We start from the raw sequence: 18,982 nt of genomic DNA, 5'->3' as shown, positions 1-18,982 counted from the left end.
GACTGAAAATATAAAGTAGCATAAAATGGAAACACTCAAGTCAAGTAAAAATACCTCAAAGGTGTACCTAAGCACAGTACTTAAGTAAAAGTACTGTAAAAGTACTTTTCACCAGTGCTCAGCTCACCTGCTTGGATGCATGTAAAGGGAAGAGTGAACTGTCCGATGAAGTCATTCCTGGAGGCCTTGTCATAGTCCTCCACCAGAAAGCGAACCAGCGCCAGCTCAGGAGCGTGGATGACGAAATTTAGAGTTTCATTCCACACTGGGTTAAAACCTGCAGGTAGAGGGCAGCAAAAGACTGAAAATAACCAACTGGGCTGTAACTTTTTACATCCAAATTCCTTTTTTAAAATTTTCTCATTAATGGTCGTCCTACACTACTGCTGAAAAGTTTGGGGTCACTCAGACAATTTCATGTTTTCCATGAAAACTCACACTGATTCATGTGCTAACATAATTGCACAGGGGTTTTCTAATCATCAATTAGCCTTTTAATACCATGAGCTAGAACAATGTAGCATTAGAACACAGGAGTGATGGTTGCTGGAAATGTTCCTCTGTACCCCTATGTAGATAATCCATTAAAAAAATCAGCCATTTCCAGCTGGAATAGTCATTTACCACATTAGCAATGTCTAGACTGTATTTCTGATTAATTTAATGTTATCTTCATCGAGCAAAAACTGCTTTTCTTTCAAACATCAGGACATTTCTAAGTGACCCCAAACCTTTGAACAGTATGTATCTTCTAAGCATCTCTGTTAAAGAAATACTGAAAATTCTCTCACCATTGTTGTTAATGTGACTGGTCTCTTCCTTGGCCTGGTCCTGTGGTACTCCATAGATCTCCACTCTGACCAGTGGGTCCACAATAGAGCCCTCTTTCTGATTCACCTTCGGCAGCTGCTGCCCACTTATCACCTGATACACACCAACAAATTTGCATGTTTATAAAGAACATAAAGAACAAACTTTTGCTACAGTTTTTTGAAAGAAACTCAGCCTCAAATTTAGACACTTCACATACACACAGCAGCAGCTATCCACTGCAATCACAAACCACCTTGGCTCCCATGTAGTTTCATACCTGTATGGATAAACGCAGGGGTTTGTAGCCTTGGTGCCCCTCAGGTTTCTCTGGACTGAACTGAGAGGTGGCGTCTCTCATGAACTCAGGCTTGAGGACGAAACCGCAGCAGCCGTTCTGCCTGAACAGCCCGTCATTCAGATCCATTTCCAGGCCAGCTGTCTGGAAGTTCAGAGCCACTTTGGGAGGGAAATAATGAAATTTTACTGTGGCTGACTGTATCACGTTATTTCCCAGACTCAATCTGCTTATCTATAAATATTAAATTGAAGAAGACTTTAATTCGGAGCAGAGTCCACGTGACGGGATGCATCTGACCTGTCAGACTCTATCAGCTACATGGCTGACGTTCTGCAGACGGGGGTGGAAGTAGCACAAGGGCAGTTAGTTCACACAGGTGACAGAAATGTGTTTGCATTTAATGGGTTTGTGTGAGAAATTGTTCATTCTAGCTGATGGGATTTCCAGACTCAAATTGCTACATCTGAGGTATAGCTGCAATAATTAATTAATCAATTTTTAGATTAGTTCTTAACTTTTAAATGACTTACTTTGATTATTGAATTTAAGTTTTTCAGCTTCTTAAATCAGAACTTTTCCTGTTTTTTTAACTCCTCGATGTCATGTATGCATATCTTTGGATTGGGGACAAAACAGAGCATTTTAGGATGTCACCTTGGGTTTGGGAAATACTGATCAACATTTTACACCAATTTCTAACAGAAACTACTAACTGATTGACAGAGAAAACAACTGACAGTGTGGCTGTGGACATCATCATACAGGACACTTGTGATTTTAAATGAAATGCTTTGTTTATCCAGCAGAGGGCGACACTCTGCTCACCTATCTGACAGCCCACATTCCACATATCCTGCGGGTTGTAGTTGGAAGAGTCAGTCCTGAGGCCGCTGGGGTAGATCCTGCTCATCTGCTGTGTGTTATACTGAACAAAATCTGTCCCTGGAGAAAGATTTGAACAATGCAATGTACTTCAGTAGCACGAACACGGACAAATCTACCTGCTCGTTCCCTTGGAACTCAGATACAGCTACAATTCGTATACGAACACATTATAAGCACTTACACTGTAGTACACATGTATAAGCGTTACAGTCATTACCAACAAACTCTGTTCAATCATGTTCCTTCTACCTGCTTCCTTAGCAAGCTTCTTGGCCTTGGATTCAGAGAATGAAGACATCTCGTAGCATTTAGCATGAGACCGAGCATGCTCAAAGCCGTGAAAGTGCACGCTTTTACAGTAAACCACCAAGTCTGACAGCTCCCTGGACAATTTGGACTTCTACAGAGGAGGAAAACAAAACACAGCATTAGTTAACAAATAAAACCTATTATCATCACCAAACCACTGGTACTTCGTTTGCAACTAAAATTAAATGAAAAGATTAAAAATTAACAACACAATCAAAACCAAATGTACCAATGTCTGAAGTTGTCCCAGAAGAAAAAAAAATGCAACTGCTGACTACCAGCTATAGTCAATAGATGCTTGTTGTATTTATGTTATACTGGGGAGCAACTGAAGTAAATTATCATTAATGTATTTATTTATTAGTAAGACATGCATGCTATATTAAATGTTATCTGCTTAATATATGTATTGTCATTTTTGCAACTGTCTCTGGATCTATAATAATCGGGACTCACTTCATTTAATGTCCACTTACAGAGAGAGACTCATTTGATGACTTTCAATGTGAGTGTCTGTGTTGTGAGCAGATTGATATTCTGTGATGTTTTGCTATAGTTGTTATGAAGCATTCTATTTATTCATCAAGGCTTTTTTTTCACAGCTTATATAAATGTATCTCAGCAGGTTCATCTATAGAAGCAACCTGCAAAACTTTGGAGATGTTTTTGGGGAGTGAGCATGGTCTGTCTTTATAGCAAATTATTTCCCTGATGAAGTTACACAGTGTCCAGAAGCCTGTTCTCAACTTTTGGTCTTTCATTGAAATAAAATAGCAAATAAATACTTAAATGAAATAAAAAGAAGTTGGATATTTTTCTTGAAAAATAACTGCCAAAGCATTCATGACTCTGGCATTTGGTGTTGAATATATAATGAGTTGTTAAATTACTGTTTATATTATATGAAAAAGTAAAGCTAATATGTGAATATGTCAGTGTTAGTGAGAAAATACAGTCAAACTTGGGCTCTCACAATAGATAATGGATTATTGCTAAAAGAATTCACAATAAAGATAATATTGTAACCAAGTCTGTAACCATAACAGTACTGTATGTTGTTCTTGTGTCAGCTAGATGGTTATGGATTATTTGCATCGCCTTGACAAAGTTATGGCTTCTTTATTGTCTTCAGTATTTAATTAATTGCCAACCATTTACAGTATAATACTGCTTAATTAAAAATCACTAAGAATACATGGTACATGTCTAGGATTTCCTTAATTTCTCTCTCTGTGTCTCATCAACTCTAATCCGATCATTAAAACAACAAAAGCTTCCGGTTCATCTCTCATCACCCTGCAGGGAAATGCTGGAGCTGCGTGGGACAATCCACTTTAAGTGTGAGGTGAACGCTCCATAAGCACTACTTTGAAGAAAATGTCTCATTGGTTAACTTGTCCACTTCAATACAAACTGAATAATTAGATATCTTCACACTTGGCTGAGAAGAACATTGGATGCTGTTTCTCACTTCAGTATCTTTCTCATGTATCTGTCTTCTAAATATCTGTGTCCTGTTTCTGTCCACTATCTCCCGTCTTTAAGTCTAGAGTCGCCTCTCTGTCTCTCCTGTCCCAGCCCAGTTTCCTGTCTCTGCTGTGCTATCAAGAACCATTCACTCCTGTCCTGTTTCACTATCTCCTCACATATCATTTGCCGTCTCTGCTTCCTATCTTTCTTCACTCCTCCTCTGAGATAAGCTGAACCAGTCTAACAATGCTGAAATGAACGATATATACCTTGTGTTTCTTGTTCGCAGCAGGTGGATCTTCTGTACAGGGGCTCTCAGGATCACCATCGGCCATCTCCTCATCATCACTAACTTCATCTGTCAGGGTTTCATCAAGGCACTGTTCTAGACCACCAATCTTCTTGGCTTTCAGCAAAATCTTTCCCTTTAATTCCTGTAATGAGCCCCAAAGAGATCATGAGAGCAATAAGTCTACATGTGCCCACTTGTTTGTTCATCTCTAGAAGTTTTCTCTTCATTTGTAAGTCAGATGAGGATGTGTGATCTGTTTCATTCAATCCAAAAACATAGAAAAATCACACATTATTCCAAATGCCAGTAGAAATTGCTAAGTTTTGGGATGTGGGATGGATGAGCAGAACGAATTGAATGAAAACTGAGATGTCTTCAATACATAGACTGCTCATGAAGATATTCCATCTTCTTGCACTGTGTTGCCTCCTAACTAAATGCAGCACTGTAACTCTATTTAATTGGTTCAATCCTCAGTGGAAAACCTCACAGCATTTATCTGCCATTACAATAAGTTATCATTGATTGTTCTAAGAGCTCTAATGGAGAAGAGTTCAGAACTTATACTAGTGCTTTTAGGATCAGTGTATGATGGATAACGACAACCTGACCATCGATCTTTCAAATGCATCCAAAGTTTCTCTCAGATAAGTCAGAGTATTGTCTGAAAACGTCTTTTCCTCAACACCGAATGGAAAACAATTATGAACAGCGCAATAGTGTGGGTGACAAATGAACATGGCTGCAACAGAGGTTTTGTATGCAAACTGAGAGCTGCTCTCTTACAATGAAGCACAGCAGCCCCGCCAGTGGTTCAGTGAGGCTGTGCTTTGAGCTAAATGCTAATATCAGCTGGGCTCATGTTAACATGCTGATGTTTAGTGATAAAGTGTTTACCATGTTCGTCATCTGTCGAGTATGTTAGCTTGTGTTACATTAGCAATACTACAGCTTGCCATTGTGAAGTGCAGAGTAGCTTTATTGTGCTTGAGCAAAGCTTTAAGTGAGCTGGTGTGCTCAAGCTGCAGCAAATGTGGAGGGGTGGGTGGGGAGAGAGGCAAGGACTTCATAGATCTGCGCTTTCTGGAGGAAACAGCAGTGTAATGTTACAACTAAACCATTTTAAGGCAAGAAGGGATTCTGTTCATGGGGAGGAACGTCTACATATGTAACTTTGAGGCACAGAGATGAGCAAACATTCCCATTTTAAAGAAAAATGATCAATAAATTCATACATTTATGGTATTTGTGTTACTTCGTCAGTCCCATGGTGCCTCCTGCTGCACATCTTACTAAAAATAAGTGAACTCAGATGGATTCTAACCTGTGGAGAAGGCAGCTGTTGAGGGACCTGTCCATCCAGCAGGGTGGTCAGCAGCGTGTCACCCAGGATTTGGCTGAGGTGTTGGGCCATGACCGTCTGCTGCTCCACACCGCAGTGATTCTCCAGGGACAGGATGACAGGGAAGTCTGATGTCTAACAAGCAAGACACAATGCTCTTAAAAAGAACAAGTAGCTGTTATGCGTGTTTTTGTCTTATATGTACTGAAATTCTTGCAAACTCTGTTGTATAAGTCATTGCAAGTAGTTTGCCACTTAGTATTGCTCTGAGTTTCCATTAACTACAAGTTTCCAGAATCCTCCAAAACATTTTCTTCATCAGATCTTCCTAAAGCAGACGAGGAAAGTTTGAGTCGGATAAAACAGAGAAGTGGAGACACATGAGAAGTTCCTGGTTGTCTTCCATCTGGGTCAGTCAGCAGGGGTACATGTGATTCCAGAGGCAGGGAAGGTCACCAACAGACAGCGCTGTGCACGTAAATTACATCTGCACTTAAAGGTTTGTTTGCTCTGTGCCAAAACCACATTGTTTTAGTGAATGTCAGTGGTGTGTAACCATGCATACTGTTTGTGTTTCCATGGTTTAAGTTGTTAGGTATCTGTGTCAGAGATATGTGAGGCTACTCCAACACATTAGAGGTTAATGGAATTTCATTACTGCTCTGTGGTTTATCCGATTAACACTGTGCCCATTGTTCTGCATAAACAGCAGCCTATTTCTTCTGTTTCAGGGCAAACAGTGCAGAAGTGATGTGCACAGATTACTCAAAGTGACTGGAAAATTGATTCTGGCGAGACTTAAGCAGACTGCATGGCTGGATACCAGTGGAGGTGAAAGATGAAATATGTGTACTGGAGTGAGCCAGGGGCTTATAATGTAATGTAGTTCCACATGTTGCCCACCTTGAAGGCATATTCTTTGACCGTTGAAACAACATCTTTGAAGAGGATTTTTGAAGTCAGAGTGTGGCCATGGTATACAACGGGCTCCCCATCACTGCCATCCCAGCAGTCCACCTCTACACAACGGCAGCCTCTCTTCAGGGCTCTACACACACAGACACACACTTATTTGTTTCATTTAACACATAAAAAGGAACTTCCATCAATGAATTTTCAGAAAAAGAAAAAAAAAACTTGATCTATCACATTGTCTATAGCAAGTATATTGGGGGAAAAATATGAAAACTCTGACTGTATATCTCTTCATAATGAAAAAAATCAAAGCTGTTGTTTCCAGCATAGCACTCATTTCTCCATCAACTCAGTTTTTATCTGTCAGGGCTCCCTCCTCACCCCCATCCTTCCCACCTGACATCCCCAAAATATCCCTTTTCCCATATGCTTTTCTCCCCCCTCTCCTGTTTCCTCTGCCCTGCCTGTCCCTCATCCGCTCCTCTGCCCCACCTGTCTCATCTGTTCCTCTGCCCTGCCTGGCCTGTCTATTTTCATCTGCTCCCCTGTCCTGTCTTTCCCCTGCAGCTCGGTGCCTGAGTGGAGTCTAGCTTCTCCAGCTGACTCCACTCAGGCAATCAACTCTCTCCACGTCTCCCGGGCAGCTGACAACCATCTCATTAACGACTCACCACTGCAATAAAGACTGGCTCAGCTTTCCACTCCCTGCCAGAGTATTGAACAAGAAACCATGCAGTTCGGTTTGGTCTCTAGCCGCTTTCAACAGTTTCTGTTTAAGTTCTGCCGTGTTTTTTGACGTTGTTTTTTCTCCTGCTTCCGTTCAGTTCGGCTGCCCGGGAACCCCCACTCCTGCCTGGAACCCCCACTTCTGCCTGGACCCCCACTCCTGCCTGGAACCCTCACTCCCGCCTGGAACCCCCACTCCCGCCTGGAACCCCCACTCCCGCCTGGAACCCCCACTCCCGCCTGGAACCCCCACTCCCGCCTGGAACCCCCACTCCCGCCTGGAGCCTCCACTCCCGCCTGGAGCCTCCACTCCCGCCTGGAGCCTCCACTCCCGCCTGGAGCCTCCACTCCCGCCTGGATCCCCCACTCCTGCCCGGAGCTTCCCGCTCCTACGCCCTGGGTTTCCCCCACCTAGCCACCATCTTCACCCCACACAATAAACCATTTGCACTCAGCCAGCCCTGGTAGTGTGGTTCTCTGCTCTGGTCCCCCCAGCCCAGTTCCGTGGCAGAATACTCTGGCCACAAACGGACCCAGAGAGCCCACTACCGGGGTTGGACCCATCCTCTCCCCTTCACAACCCTCGCTGTCCCCGTAGGTGGAATCCCTCTGCTCTGCTCCTCGTCTGGTCACCGTCAGTCCTTTCCCAGCCACCATGTCAATGAATGACTCCAGCCCTCCGTTTCCAGTCCACACGGGAGCCATCTTCCTGACCCCTGCTCCCCAGAACCCGACCCCGACCTCTGCTCCCCAGAACCCGACCCCGACCTCTGCTCCCCAGAACCCGACCCCGACCTCTGCTCCCCAGAACCGGACCCCGACCCCGATCCAGTCCTCGGTACCCCTGAGCCAGGTGCCGGCCCAGGATGAAGGTTCGTGCTATGTTTTTTTCTTTTCCTGCAAGGAAAACAGCATTTTCTTTTATGCTGTAAGCGACCTTTGGAGGGAGTGGAAGGAGAGCACTGTAGTCTTAGCGCGCAGGTTAGCAGCCCAGAGGCCCGAGCTAACTTGCCGCTTACCCAATCACATACTGGACTTCCTGTACAGCTCCATCTCACTTCCCCATGGTGGGCCCCCGCCTCCAGTTCCCGCGGTGGTCGACGCGCCGCCCCCAGTTCCCGCGGTGGTCGACGCGCCGCCCCCAGTTCCCGCGGTGGTCGACGCGCCGCCCCTCTGCCCTGTCCGGCCCCCGGGCCGTCCGCCGGAGCGGCCCCTCTGCCCTGTCCGGCCCCCGGAGCCGTCCGCCGGAGCGGCCCCTCTGCCCTGTCCGGCCCCCGGAGCCGTCCGCCGGAGCGGCCCCTCTGCCCTGTCCGGCCCCCGGGCCGTCCGCCGGAGCGGCCCCGCCTGTCTGTCCGGCCCCTACCTGCCCAGTCCCTGGGCCGTCCGCCGGAGCGGCCCCGCATGTCTGTCTGGGCCCCAGGCCGTCCTCAGAGGAGGACCCTCCGGCGAGTCCAGCTTCGGCCGGCCCCGCCTCCAGGCCTCCCTCCGAAGCGGTCCCTCCGGCCCGTCCATCCACGGCCAGCCCGACCCCCGGGCCGCCCACCGGAACGGACCCTCTGGCTTGCCCAGCCTCGACCGGGCCGCCCACCGGAACGGACACTCCGTCCTGCCCATCCACGGCCAGCCGGACCCCCGGGCCGCCCACCGGAACGGACCCTCCGCCCTATCCATCCTCGGCCAGTTGAGCCTTCGGGCCGACCCCCAGAGCTACTGCCCTGCTAGTTCTGTCCGACCCTTCCCTTCACTCAGTCCAGTCCGGCCTTTCCCTTCCCTTCACCCAGTCCAGTCCGGCCCTTCCCTTCACCCAGTCCAGTCCGGCCCTTCCCTTCACCCAGTCCACTCTGCCCTGTCCGGCCCCGTCCGCCGGTGCGGCCGACCCCCAGAGCTACTGCCCTGCTAGTTCTGTCCGACCCTTCCCTTCACTCAGTCCAGTCCGGCCTTTCCCTTCCCTTCACTCAGTCCAGTCCGGCCTTTCCCTTCCCTTCACCCAGTCCAGTCCGGCCCTTCCCTTCACCCAGTCCAGTCCGGCCCTTCCCTTCACCCAGTCCCCTCTGCCCTGTCCGGCCCCGGAGCCGTCCGCCGGTCCCCTCACTCAGTCCAGTCCGGCCCTTTCCCTCAGCTCCGCTCAGTTCAGTCCTGCCCAGTCCCAATCCTGCCCCAGTCCAGTTTCCCCTGTGGGCCCTTCCAGTTTCCCCTGTGGGCCCTTCCAGTTTCCCCTGTGGGCCCTTCCAGTTTCCCCTGTGGGCCCTTCCAGTTTCCCCTGTGGGCCCTTCCAGTTTCCCCTGTGGGCCCTTCCAGTTTCCCCTGTGGGGGCTCCTGGCTGCCCTTGGTGGCCGTGGGTTCTCGCCCCGGCTGGTTCCGTAGGGCGCCAGGAGGCGCCCATTGAGGGGGGGGGGTGCTGTCAGGGCTCCCTCCTCACCCCCATCCTTCCCACCTGACATCCCCAAAATATCCCTTTTCCCATATGCTTTTCTCCCCCCTCTCCTGTTTCCTCTGCCCTGCCTGTCCCTCATCCGCTCCTCTGCCCTGCCTGTCCCTCATCCGCTCCTCTGCCCCACCTGTCTCATCCGCTCCTCTGCCCCACCTGTCTCATCTGTTCCTCTGCCCTGCCTGTCTCATCTGTTCCTCTGCCCTGCCTGGCCTGTCTATTTTCATCTGCTCCCTTGTCCTGTCTTTCCCCTGCAGCTCGGTGCCTGAGTGGAGTCTAGCTTCTCCAGCTGACTCCACTCAGGCAATCAACTCTCTCCACGTCTCCCGGGCAGCTGACAACCATCTCATTAACAACTCACCACTGCAATAAAGACTGGCTCAGCTTTCCACTCCCTGCCAGAGTATTGAACAAGAAACCATGCAGTTCGGTTTGGTCTCTAGCCGCTTTCAACAGTTTCTGTTTAAGTTCTGCCGTGTTTTTTGACGTTGTTTTTTCTCCTGCTTCCGTTCAGTTCGGCTGCCCGGGAACCCCCACTCCTGCCTGGAGCCTCCACTCCTGCCTGGAGCCTCCACTCCTGCCTGGATCCCCCACTCCTGCCCGGAGCTTCCCGCTCCTACGCCCTGGGTTTCCCCCACCTAGCCACCATCTTCACCCCACACAATAAACCATTTGCACTCAGCCAGCCCTGGTAGTGTGGTTCTCTGCTCTGGTCCCCCCAGCCCAGTTCCGTGGCATTATCTATCACTATACAGATTTTTGATGTCATTTAGTGGTATTGTCTAATCTCTCTAGCTGTTGTTTTATTGTTCTACAATCCAATTCCATACACTACCAGCCAAAAGCTTGGGGTCACTTAGAAATGTCCTTAATTTTGAAAGAAAAGTCATTTTTTTAATAAAGAAAACATTAAATTAATCAGAATTTCAATCTAGACATTGTTAATTTGGTAAATGACTATTCTAGCTAGGAAACTGATTTCTAATAGAAAATCTACAGAGAGGCACAGAGGAGCATTTCCAGCAACCATCACTCCTGTGTTCTAATGCTACATTGTGTTAGCTAATGGTGTTGAAAGGCTAACTGATGATTAGAAAACCCTTGTGCAATTATGCTATAACATAAATAGAAGTGTGAGTTTTCATGGAAAACATGAAATTGTCTGGGTGACAGAAACCTTGGAGCGGTACTGTATGAGTCATTTACAAAGTCTCTCTCCTGTTTTTGCCCTGTGTGTGGTTTATTCAGGCGGCCCTCACTGGATGTAAGCCTCCAAGCTGCTCTGTCCTCGCAGCTGGTCCTCCAGGAGGTACGTGTTGTGTGAGGAGGAGATGAAGTAGTGGCTGAGAGGCTGGCTCATGTCCTGGTAAAGATTCTGATGCTCTGGATTAAATATGGAGCCCTCCTGCGAGCACAGGTACATCTGGAAGCCATCTAAGGACATGGCGCCCTGCTTCACGGCTGCAGAGGGAGACATACAAATGGAGGTTACCATACAGAGGCTGTTTTCATCAGACTGCTAAAGGCATCACTATTACTCCTCGTAAAATTTAAATAAATAAATAAATAAAAAGAAGAAACTGAATAATAATACAAAAAGAATATTTTACTTTTTTTTATTTGAGCAGTTCATAGGACGTTACAACAGAATTGCTTTCTCTTTTGTTGGCATTTATTAGTGAAATTTAATAAGAATACATTGATTTTATATGCAGTCACTGCTACAGTTTCTGTTGCATTTTAGTACTGACAGCTAAAGACAAGTATCATTATCAATATCGTGCATCACTAGTTCATACATTTATGGTTCCCAGAAGATGCAGCCTGCTGAGTTTGATGATTAATTAAATTTTACTCTAGTGCCACCAGCAGATCGATCACTGGCTTTGACTGCAATATCTTAGCAGTTACTGGGTGGATGAGTAGAATTCTACAGATACTTAAAAAAAAATCCCTCAAGGATGGAGTCTGATGACTTTGATCCTCTTAGCAAACAAATATTATTCTGATCATCTGATTGCCACTCACTATTAGTATAAGGTATATTAGTATATTAGTATAGTGACTGCAGACTATTTGCCTTGTTAGTGTACAAGTCCAAAAATAAAATGCAAAAGCTAATACAATAGGAAAAGTTTTTCTCATTTAAAAAGTCTTTTCAACTCTGAGTACAACTGCACAAATTTCAGAGTGGAGAATATTACATAAATCATATGTGGCTGTATTATATGGCAGTTGTGCAACACCTCTTGAGGTTCTGTCTGTCCTCTAAATCTGTGCATGACTGAAGATGTAAATGAGGATGCTCCATTGTCACCATGGTTACCTGTCTCAGATGGTTCATAGCGGTCGATCAGCTCCTTGGCATGCTGGCCGCTCTGCTCTCCCTCATGTTGTTCAATCCTCAGGAAGTTCTCCAGCTCCTCCAACATCAGCTTCTCTCCATCCCCAGAGTAGTCCTGGAACACCTTCCACACTTCATCCCTCTGAGTCAGCATCTTATAGAAGTAGACAAACTGCTCGATTTCCAAAGAGTCACTCTCTGACTTGTCGGCCATCTGTGGAAATACAGGAAAGATTATGCTTGTTGCATTTTTTTTAAAACATATAATGTGTAAATGTGTTATTTTTATTTGTCAAATTTTGGTCTTAAAATATGCTGTGGTCAGAAAAACCTTGAAAAAACAACACTAAATCAAAGCTGACCACAAGAAAACCTGTTTCCCAGAGACTGTCAATAAAGCCTGCACCAGAGCCTTGTCATGTCCAAGAAAGCTGGAGCAAAGCTCTGAACCCTTAATGGATCACTCTTGATGGGAACTTAATCAGTGCTTAAAAAACAACAGTATTGACAGTCCTTTAAATTTGTCCCAGTTTAATCAGTAATTCTGCTTACCCTCACATTTGTATCCTCAGGTCAAAATCCTACCGTGAACAGATGGAGAGCATGTTCTTCATTCATGTCAACATTCATCATCTTCAGCAGCTTCTTCACTTCTTTAAAATTCATCTTCCCATCTTTGTTCTTGTCAGCTTTCTGAAACCAGTCCCAGACCCACCTGAGAGGACGCTAAGGGAAACTCCAGAAAAGAAACTCAAACTGAAAGACTGTTATTTTTCTATTCAGAACTTCAGAAGTACTAATACTCCCTCTAATGTAAAAGGAAAGAATGGTTGCCCCTTTGTAAGCAGACTGCTTAGAGCTTTGTTTAGAGAAGAAAAGGGATGAGTCAGTATCTGATGGCAGCCAACACCAGAAGAAACACTTCTGTTTTTCATAAAATTCCTAACTCAGTTAGTGGCTGTGGTCAAGGATACTGGTCTAACCTCTCCTTCTCATCCATCGTCTGAGCTTTGTGGATCAGCTTGCGCACTCCCCGAATCCAGGCCTGGGCCTCCTCTGGGGAGTCGGCCACGAGGTCCAGGTTGCCTTGGCGACCGTGAAACACCAAGGTAAAGCAGAGGTCAGCAGGGAACTCCTCAGCGATGCTCAGCAGGACCTCCGACTGATGGCCTTCACGCACTGCCTCCACCTCGGTCACTGAGACTGAGATATGATCAGAGTGTGGTCACGATAAAGAAATAGTTCAGTGTGAGGAGTTTATGCTAATTTAACTCTTTGATGCATTTCAAGTGCTTCTGTAGGGAGTTTGAAGGTATGTAGTGGGAAATGTAGCCAAAATAAACCCAATTCCAGGAACTTTGTGGCATCAAATATTAACTCCTCTCTGAAGTGGAGGAAGATTTACCAGTCAGAGGTTTAGATACTTTGCATTTGTTATCATTGTGTTCATTTAAGAAATACGTCATCATTAATAATAGTTTGTATTTGTATTCTTTTTGTAATAACTACATTGATTCTGCGTGGTCCCCAGCAGAAATGCTTTCCTTGTGCTGTGAGATAGATAAGACTGAGATGTCTGTATAGATTCTCAGTAATCGACATCATGGTAATTCTGGTGTTTCAAGAAAAATCAATTGGACTGGACTTTTATTTTCACTCCTAACATACATGGCCCGCTAATGGCCCAAGGCTCACATGGCTCAATGTTTTAATGGTGGTGAAACTGCTAAAGAGGGAACTTAGGACGCCATTAGATGTACCTGATAAGTGGTGTTGTAGACCTCGGTTTAATGTAGATGGCCTTCTTAGCTTCTTCCTCAAACCATCTGTCCAAAATGTGAGCATCACTGTCCTAAAAGGAGTGTCTCTTGTGCTTTATATGAAGGTGTACAGGAGCTGGCTCCTTTGTGTTGAGCCATTCACTTGTGCAGTCTTTCCTTCCCTGGCAGTTTCACAACCACCATGAGTCATGCAAGTCTTGGGTCATTAAGTGTAAGCCATGTGATTTGGGAATGAGGATAAATACCTAGCTCTCCCCAACAGTCAGTTATAACTGAGGAAGCCTCTTGGATGAGAGGTGAAACATTCTGCAGATCCAAACTAAAAGTCCATTTGCTTTCTGCTGAAGCACTTAGAATAAGACTGGGCTAGGAACCACTGTGCTTGTTGGCCTTCAAGGCACATTGCTTTTAGGCTGCACAATGGATATTTGAACTTCTACTGAGGCCAGGGGTAAGATTTGCTACCATAATCACTGATTATGAAGTGAGCCTTGGGATTTGGATACTTTTTTTTAATGGCTGAGGTCCCAGGGGCAGCAGCCTGTTTTACCCAGTTGGTAATTTTAACCTTGGCAATCAGTTTATAAGGGACTCCATTGTACTCAGATGAACATCTCAAAGCAACTGTTAAACTCATCACATCTATGTGCTTTCTTGTTAAGAGGTAGATGACCAGACTCATATCATCTTTTTGTACGTGACTGAAGTATGCATAAACTGCCCAGCAGCAGTTCACAGCCATGAAATAGCCTTGGACATATTGTTTGAATATGATATAATAGAAAGAGGATATTTGTGTAGCCATAGAGGAAATGTAGCATGTGTTGAAGTTCGCCTTTTAAAGGATTTTTTTTTTTTTTTTTTTTTGGGGGGGGGGGGGGGGGGGGCATTTTGCATTCATTGAACAGATTATAGTTGAAGATTAGACAGGAAGTGACTGGGAGAAAGAGGATTTAATATGCATCAAAGGACCTCTACTGGAAATGTTGGTTGAACATGGGATGCACCTTGACCTTTAGACTGCTAGGACACCCCTATACCAATAACACTAATTCATTAGAATGCAACATTTGACTATGAAACAACCTTGAGTCCTGGCATTCATATGGATGTTACTTTGATACATTGTTTTTGCAGACCAAACACCTCTGTCAATGGCAACATCTCTTCCTAACACCAATGGCCCCCACTAGCAGGACATCACACTCTAGCACATCACAAAAACTGCTCAGGAACCATTGAGGAACACAGCAAAGCACTCCAGACATTGACCCAGCATCCAAACCTTGTAGATCCCAATCAGATCAACAACCACAAGATACACCAGAACAAGCCTGATGAATGAGTTCCTCATCCCACAACCCACAGAACCCAAAGACCCAAAACCTGACTTTTCAGAGCCGTTTTGGCAGCATGAGAGGAGCGTTTACAATATTAAGAAACTTTCTTCAATGTTGCAGCTGACCTGTAGTAAAATGGCTTGTTTATTCAGAAATTGCCAGGGCAGATCATGTGAATAAACAGATGGCTAATATGTTCATACATTCATCTAAGCAAAGATAAATACATTCTTCCATACTCACAAGTGGAGTGGCCTCTCCCCGCCCATCTTGACTTGTACCAGATTGTCAGGCCGTCCTCCAGAAGCCGGAAATGCCGCTGTTTCTTCCAGGAACGAGACTTCACTTTCCTCAGAGTTGATCCTGCCATCATCACCTTCACATCTGGATCATCTTGGATACCTGTGGAAAGGTCATGTACAAATCATACCATAGACACGACACCGTCAGAGGAATTAATGTTTCTCCTGCTACAAATCCAGTTAGCGCATTTCAGTTCAACAGTAACTCAACTTTCATTAGCTGTTAAAACCATAAACAAATCATAAATCATATTTTATTGCATCTTTGGTCTGAGTGAATAACATTTACTCACGTGCACCTTCAGGATCCATTTCTATCCTTGACACATGCCAGTGGAAATATGCTGCTAAAAAGAAGCAGATGTGAGTGAATTCATTGTTCCAGAAACTTATCTCTCTGAATCCAAACTAAATACATTTTGCAAAACCTCTATGTGAACTTGACTACTTCATAAACTATCTAAATATTAATCATCAGAGGACAATATTTATCTTCACATGTACCCAGAGGGCTTAGTGTGGAGCTGATTCATAAAGATACACAAACTCAGTTCGGCTCTTTCTTGTTCAGCTCTGAGCTGGTTTGTTGGAACAGTTGGTTCAGTATATCGTGAAGGGAATCTTGAAAGATGTTATTAAGGAAGGACTTTACTGCTTCACTTTGCCCATGCAGGATTTCCCTGCTGATCCAGGAATGTGAAATGTCCAGGCAGCACATAAAATAACCACAGCCACTCTGCTGTGTTGTGGTCTAAACAGCTGGGCAGCAGGATAGTGAGAGGAGGATCTTTATTGTTAGTTTTAACTGAAGGATTTTACTTGAGTTTGGCTGACGTTTGCTCAGCTCAAGTGTACTTGCGCAAAATACTGCATCCAGCAGCACTGCCATACTGTAGCTATGCAGCAGATTTGATCTAACTGCCTCAGTATGTTGAGAAACACGAGCCAGCATGTAAATCTTGACACAGTCACGGCATTAATCTTTACTCTTTCATTAGCTGGAAGAGCCGAAGCGAGTGGTGCCTGTGTGCTGACTAAGAGAACTCACACATGCTCAGCAGACTGTATGTGCTCAGCCTGGCCAGACAGAAACCAGAAGTATTTTGATTGCTATGAATGTTGAAACTGCAAAAACATACCAATAAAATAGCAAATCTTCATATTTTGGAATTAACAGTTCAAGTTATATCACTAGCAGTAAGGCTACAGGGATTCACTTTGGTTCCACCGTTTGAATGGATTGCCATTGAAACAGGCACAGACGTTCATGGTGCTCTGAGGATACACCCTACTGACTCTGGTTATCCTCTGACTGTTCATCCTATGCCACCAGCAGGTCTGTTGTGATGTTTGCACTTTGGACTAATCATTTGATTAGATTAAAATGCTCGCCCAGTGTTTCAGGCATTGGTGGGATATTTTTGGTTAAAATGGGGAAGATTTTGAAGATGCAGCTTTGACTGGACCCAGTGTCTTTCCTCTCAAACCTTCTCAGTGGTCATATGCATAGCAGAAATTGCCCAGGATTTTCTGGGTAGCATGAATGAATCATGAAATACATTACTTTGGATCTCTTAACAAGCGTGCTTCATAACTTCAATGCAACACAACCACAACTCCTCCTCCCACAAGATCCCAGCCATCACCACACCTGATATAAATCCTCAACCAAACTCTCAGTCAGGGCGGCTTGTATTTTATGTGAACAGTTCACTCTAGTGCTGCTCATGTCTTGTGTTTTGTGTGCGAGGACTGTTTTCTGCAGCCACTGAAGGGTGGGGATTTATGTCTTCATTGTCTTTTCCTGTCATATGTGTTTTGAGGCACTTGTATTAAGTTAGCTAATTCTGCGCACTCTGCATTCATTTGCATTAGTTTGTGTTGTTTGGTGTGGGTGTTGCTATTGTGTTGAGGTTTGGCCAAGGAGTTAGGTTGCTTCTTTTGTTTTTCTCTAGTGGTTGAGAATTCTATTAGCCATTGTTTGGTTTTATTTGGCTCTTTGATTTAACAACATCTACCAGCCCTGTTTTCCTTTGTTTGACCATTTTTAGGTGAATTTCATCACCGAGCAATAAATGACTTCACCCTGACCAATGACATCTGATTCTTTTTGTTGCATCCAGCTGACCCTAGCGGCTGGGTTGCAACAATCTGCAAAAGACCGTTTCCATCCTTAGACCTTTAGTGATCCTCAGCTGGACTCAGTGTGCCATTAAAAGCAGAGAAACAGACACAGATTCAGACAAGTACACTACAGACCTGCTGCTTGTCAGTAAAAGCTGATAGTTTCCTGCTATCGCTGCTGTTCGCTGATAAATGTGGATCAAACACTTCCGGAGAGGAAAGGTTTTCTAGAGTCTGCATAGCTGTATTCCTCTGTGACGGTTATCTTATCCTTTCATTGTTCTCTGAAACAACAATGATCAAATCATGTGTTGTCCTTATTTTACACCCTCTTGCGCCACCCCTACCTTCCTCTCTCTTCCCTCCTCCCCATCAAGTTTATGAGAGTTCTCACCACAGACTGACGTGATGCAAGGCAGGAGTTTGAGCTTCACAATTCAATATCACATTCCTACCAAGGGAACAGACTGGCCGTGAAGGCCATGCTTGTTTTCCACAGCCATTTGCTCAATGAACTAATGAGTGCTTTCATGTTTTGAACCACGTCAAAGACACTGTTATTTTCCATCCAAGTTTTTCAGCCTCTGCACTTAAAGGGCGAGCACGCCCTCCTTCAGATTCCAGACATTTAAGCTGCAGTTAGGTCACATTATAGTGTTTTATTTTTGGGGTCATGAGTCACACACTGCCACTCTGTCAGGGAGGCTACTGACCACGAACACAGACACACAAACATGACTCAGGGGTATGCTTGACAGGATTCAAATTGAGAATAAACAACTCTGTCTGAAAATCAACAGCTTTTAACTTTTATCTTATGTGAGTGCTTCTAGTTTATAATTTTTAAATGTTTTATGCAGGAATGTTCCATGCTCCCCAGTGTGGTTGGATTTGTGCCCTAATATTTACTCAGTGCAGCCTTTTTCCTGCACACAGCTATGGGAAGAATCCAACAAGCAAAAGCAGTTTCAGTGCCAGTCCAATAAAACACATACAGAAGTCTAAACTGCAGCGGGGGAGGGAGGATTGTGTGCAGTAAATTAGAACCAGAGGCAGAAATATGAGACCGAAGAGCATCGTTTCTGCAAAGTCTGCAAGCAACTGTTTCTAAAGAAAGAAAGAAAGAATAACTCAGACAGACTGCAATTCAGTTTGACATGGAAAAAGAGTGAAACTTACCTTAAGTACAGATCTCCCCAGTGATATTCTAAGTCAGACTTTCAGAGGCGGGTAATCTTCAGGAGACACTCTCCCCTGGGAGGAGAAGAGACAGAGGCTCTAGGGAAGTGTGCAGACACGCTGGTCCTGCTGAGGAGAGTCCAGAGACTGCTGGCTGAGCTCAGAGCCTTAAAACACTGGGAGTGTCTGAAGGGAAATCAGGCTCAGCCCCTCTCCTTCCCTCTCTATAGTCAAACTGCTGGGAAATCGGATTCCTGTCACGGCCACGCTCCGCTCCCACAACCACTCCTCGTCCTCATCCTCTACACACCCCTCCCCACCGGCCTTCCTTCCTTTCCTGCCACTCCCTCAGTCCGCCATCCGCAGACCTCTCACTGTATCTGGTCAGAGTCTCTCCCCTCAGTCTGCTTCACTTCATGCGACTGGCTGCTCTC

General features: G+C 45.3%; 1 protein-coding gene across 2 annotated transcripts in view; it reads right to left on the bottom strand.

The window, feature by feature from the left end:
- Positions 1–18,982, bottom strand: part of plcd4b (phospholipase C, delta 4b) — a 22,049-nt gene extending 3,067 nt beyond the window's left edge. The window contains exons 1-15 of one of the 2 annotated variants that reach the window (XM_022194673.2): positions 18,549–18,982; positions 15,539–15,592; positions 15,187–15,345; positions 12,797–13,025; positions 12,408–12,537; positions 11,805–12,036; positions 10,738–10,939; positions 6,313–6,457; positions 5,392–5,544; positions 4,045–4,209; positions 2,246–2,396; positions 1,937–2,053; positions 1,091–1,269; positions 792–924; positions 128–277 (exon numbers count right to left, since the gene is read on the bottom strand). In XM_022194673.2, coding sequence (XP_022050365.2) covers positions 128–277; positions 792–924; positions 1,091–1,269; positions 1,937–2,053; positions 2,246–2,396; positions 4,045–4,209; positions 5,392–5,544; positions 6,313–6,457; positions 10,738–10,939; positions 11,805–12,036; positions 12,408–12,537; positions 12,797–13,025; positions 15,187–15,345; positions 15,539–15,557 — 2,164 coding nt within the window. In that variant the 5' untranslated portion in view covers positions 15,558–15,592; positions 18,549–18,982. The remainder of the gene's footprint in view (positions 1–127; positions 278–791; positions 925–1,090; positions 1,270–1,936; positions 2,054–2,245; positions 2,397–4,044; positions 4,210–5,391; positions 5,545–6,312; positions 6,458–10,737; positions 10,940–11,804; positions 12,037–12,407; positions 12,538–12,796; positions 13,026–15,186; positions 15,346–15,538; positions 15,593–18,548) is intronic. The other variant, XM_022194674.2, reaches the window with a different exon arrangement.

The sequence above is a fragment of the Acanthochromis polyacanthus genome, chromosome 14 (assembly GCF_021347895.1).
Source record: "Acanthochromis polyacanthus isolate Apoly-LR-REF ecotype Palm Island chromosome 14, KAUST_Apoly_ChrSc, whole genome shotgun sequence".
Lineage (NCBI taxonomy): Eukaryota > Metazoa > Chordata > Actinopteri > Pomacentridae > Acanthochromis > Acanthochromis polyacanthus.
This window is presented reverse-complemented; position numbering and strand designations above follow the sequence as displayed.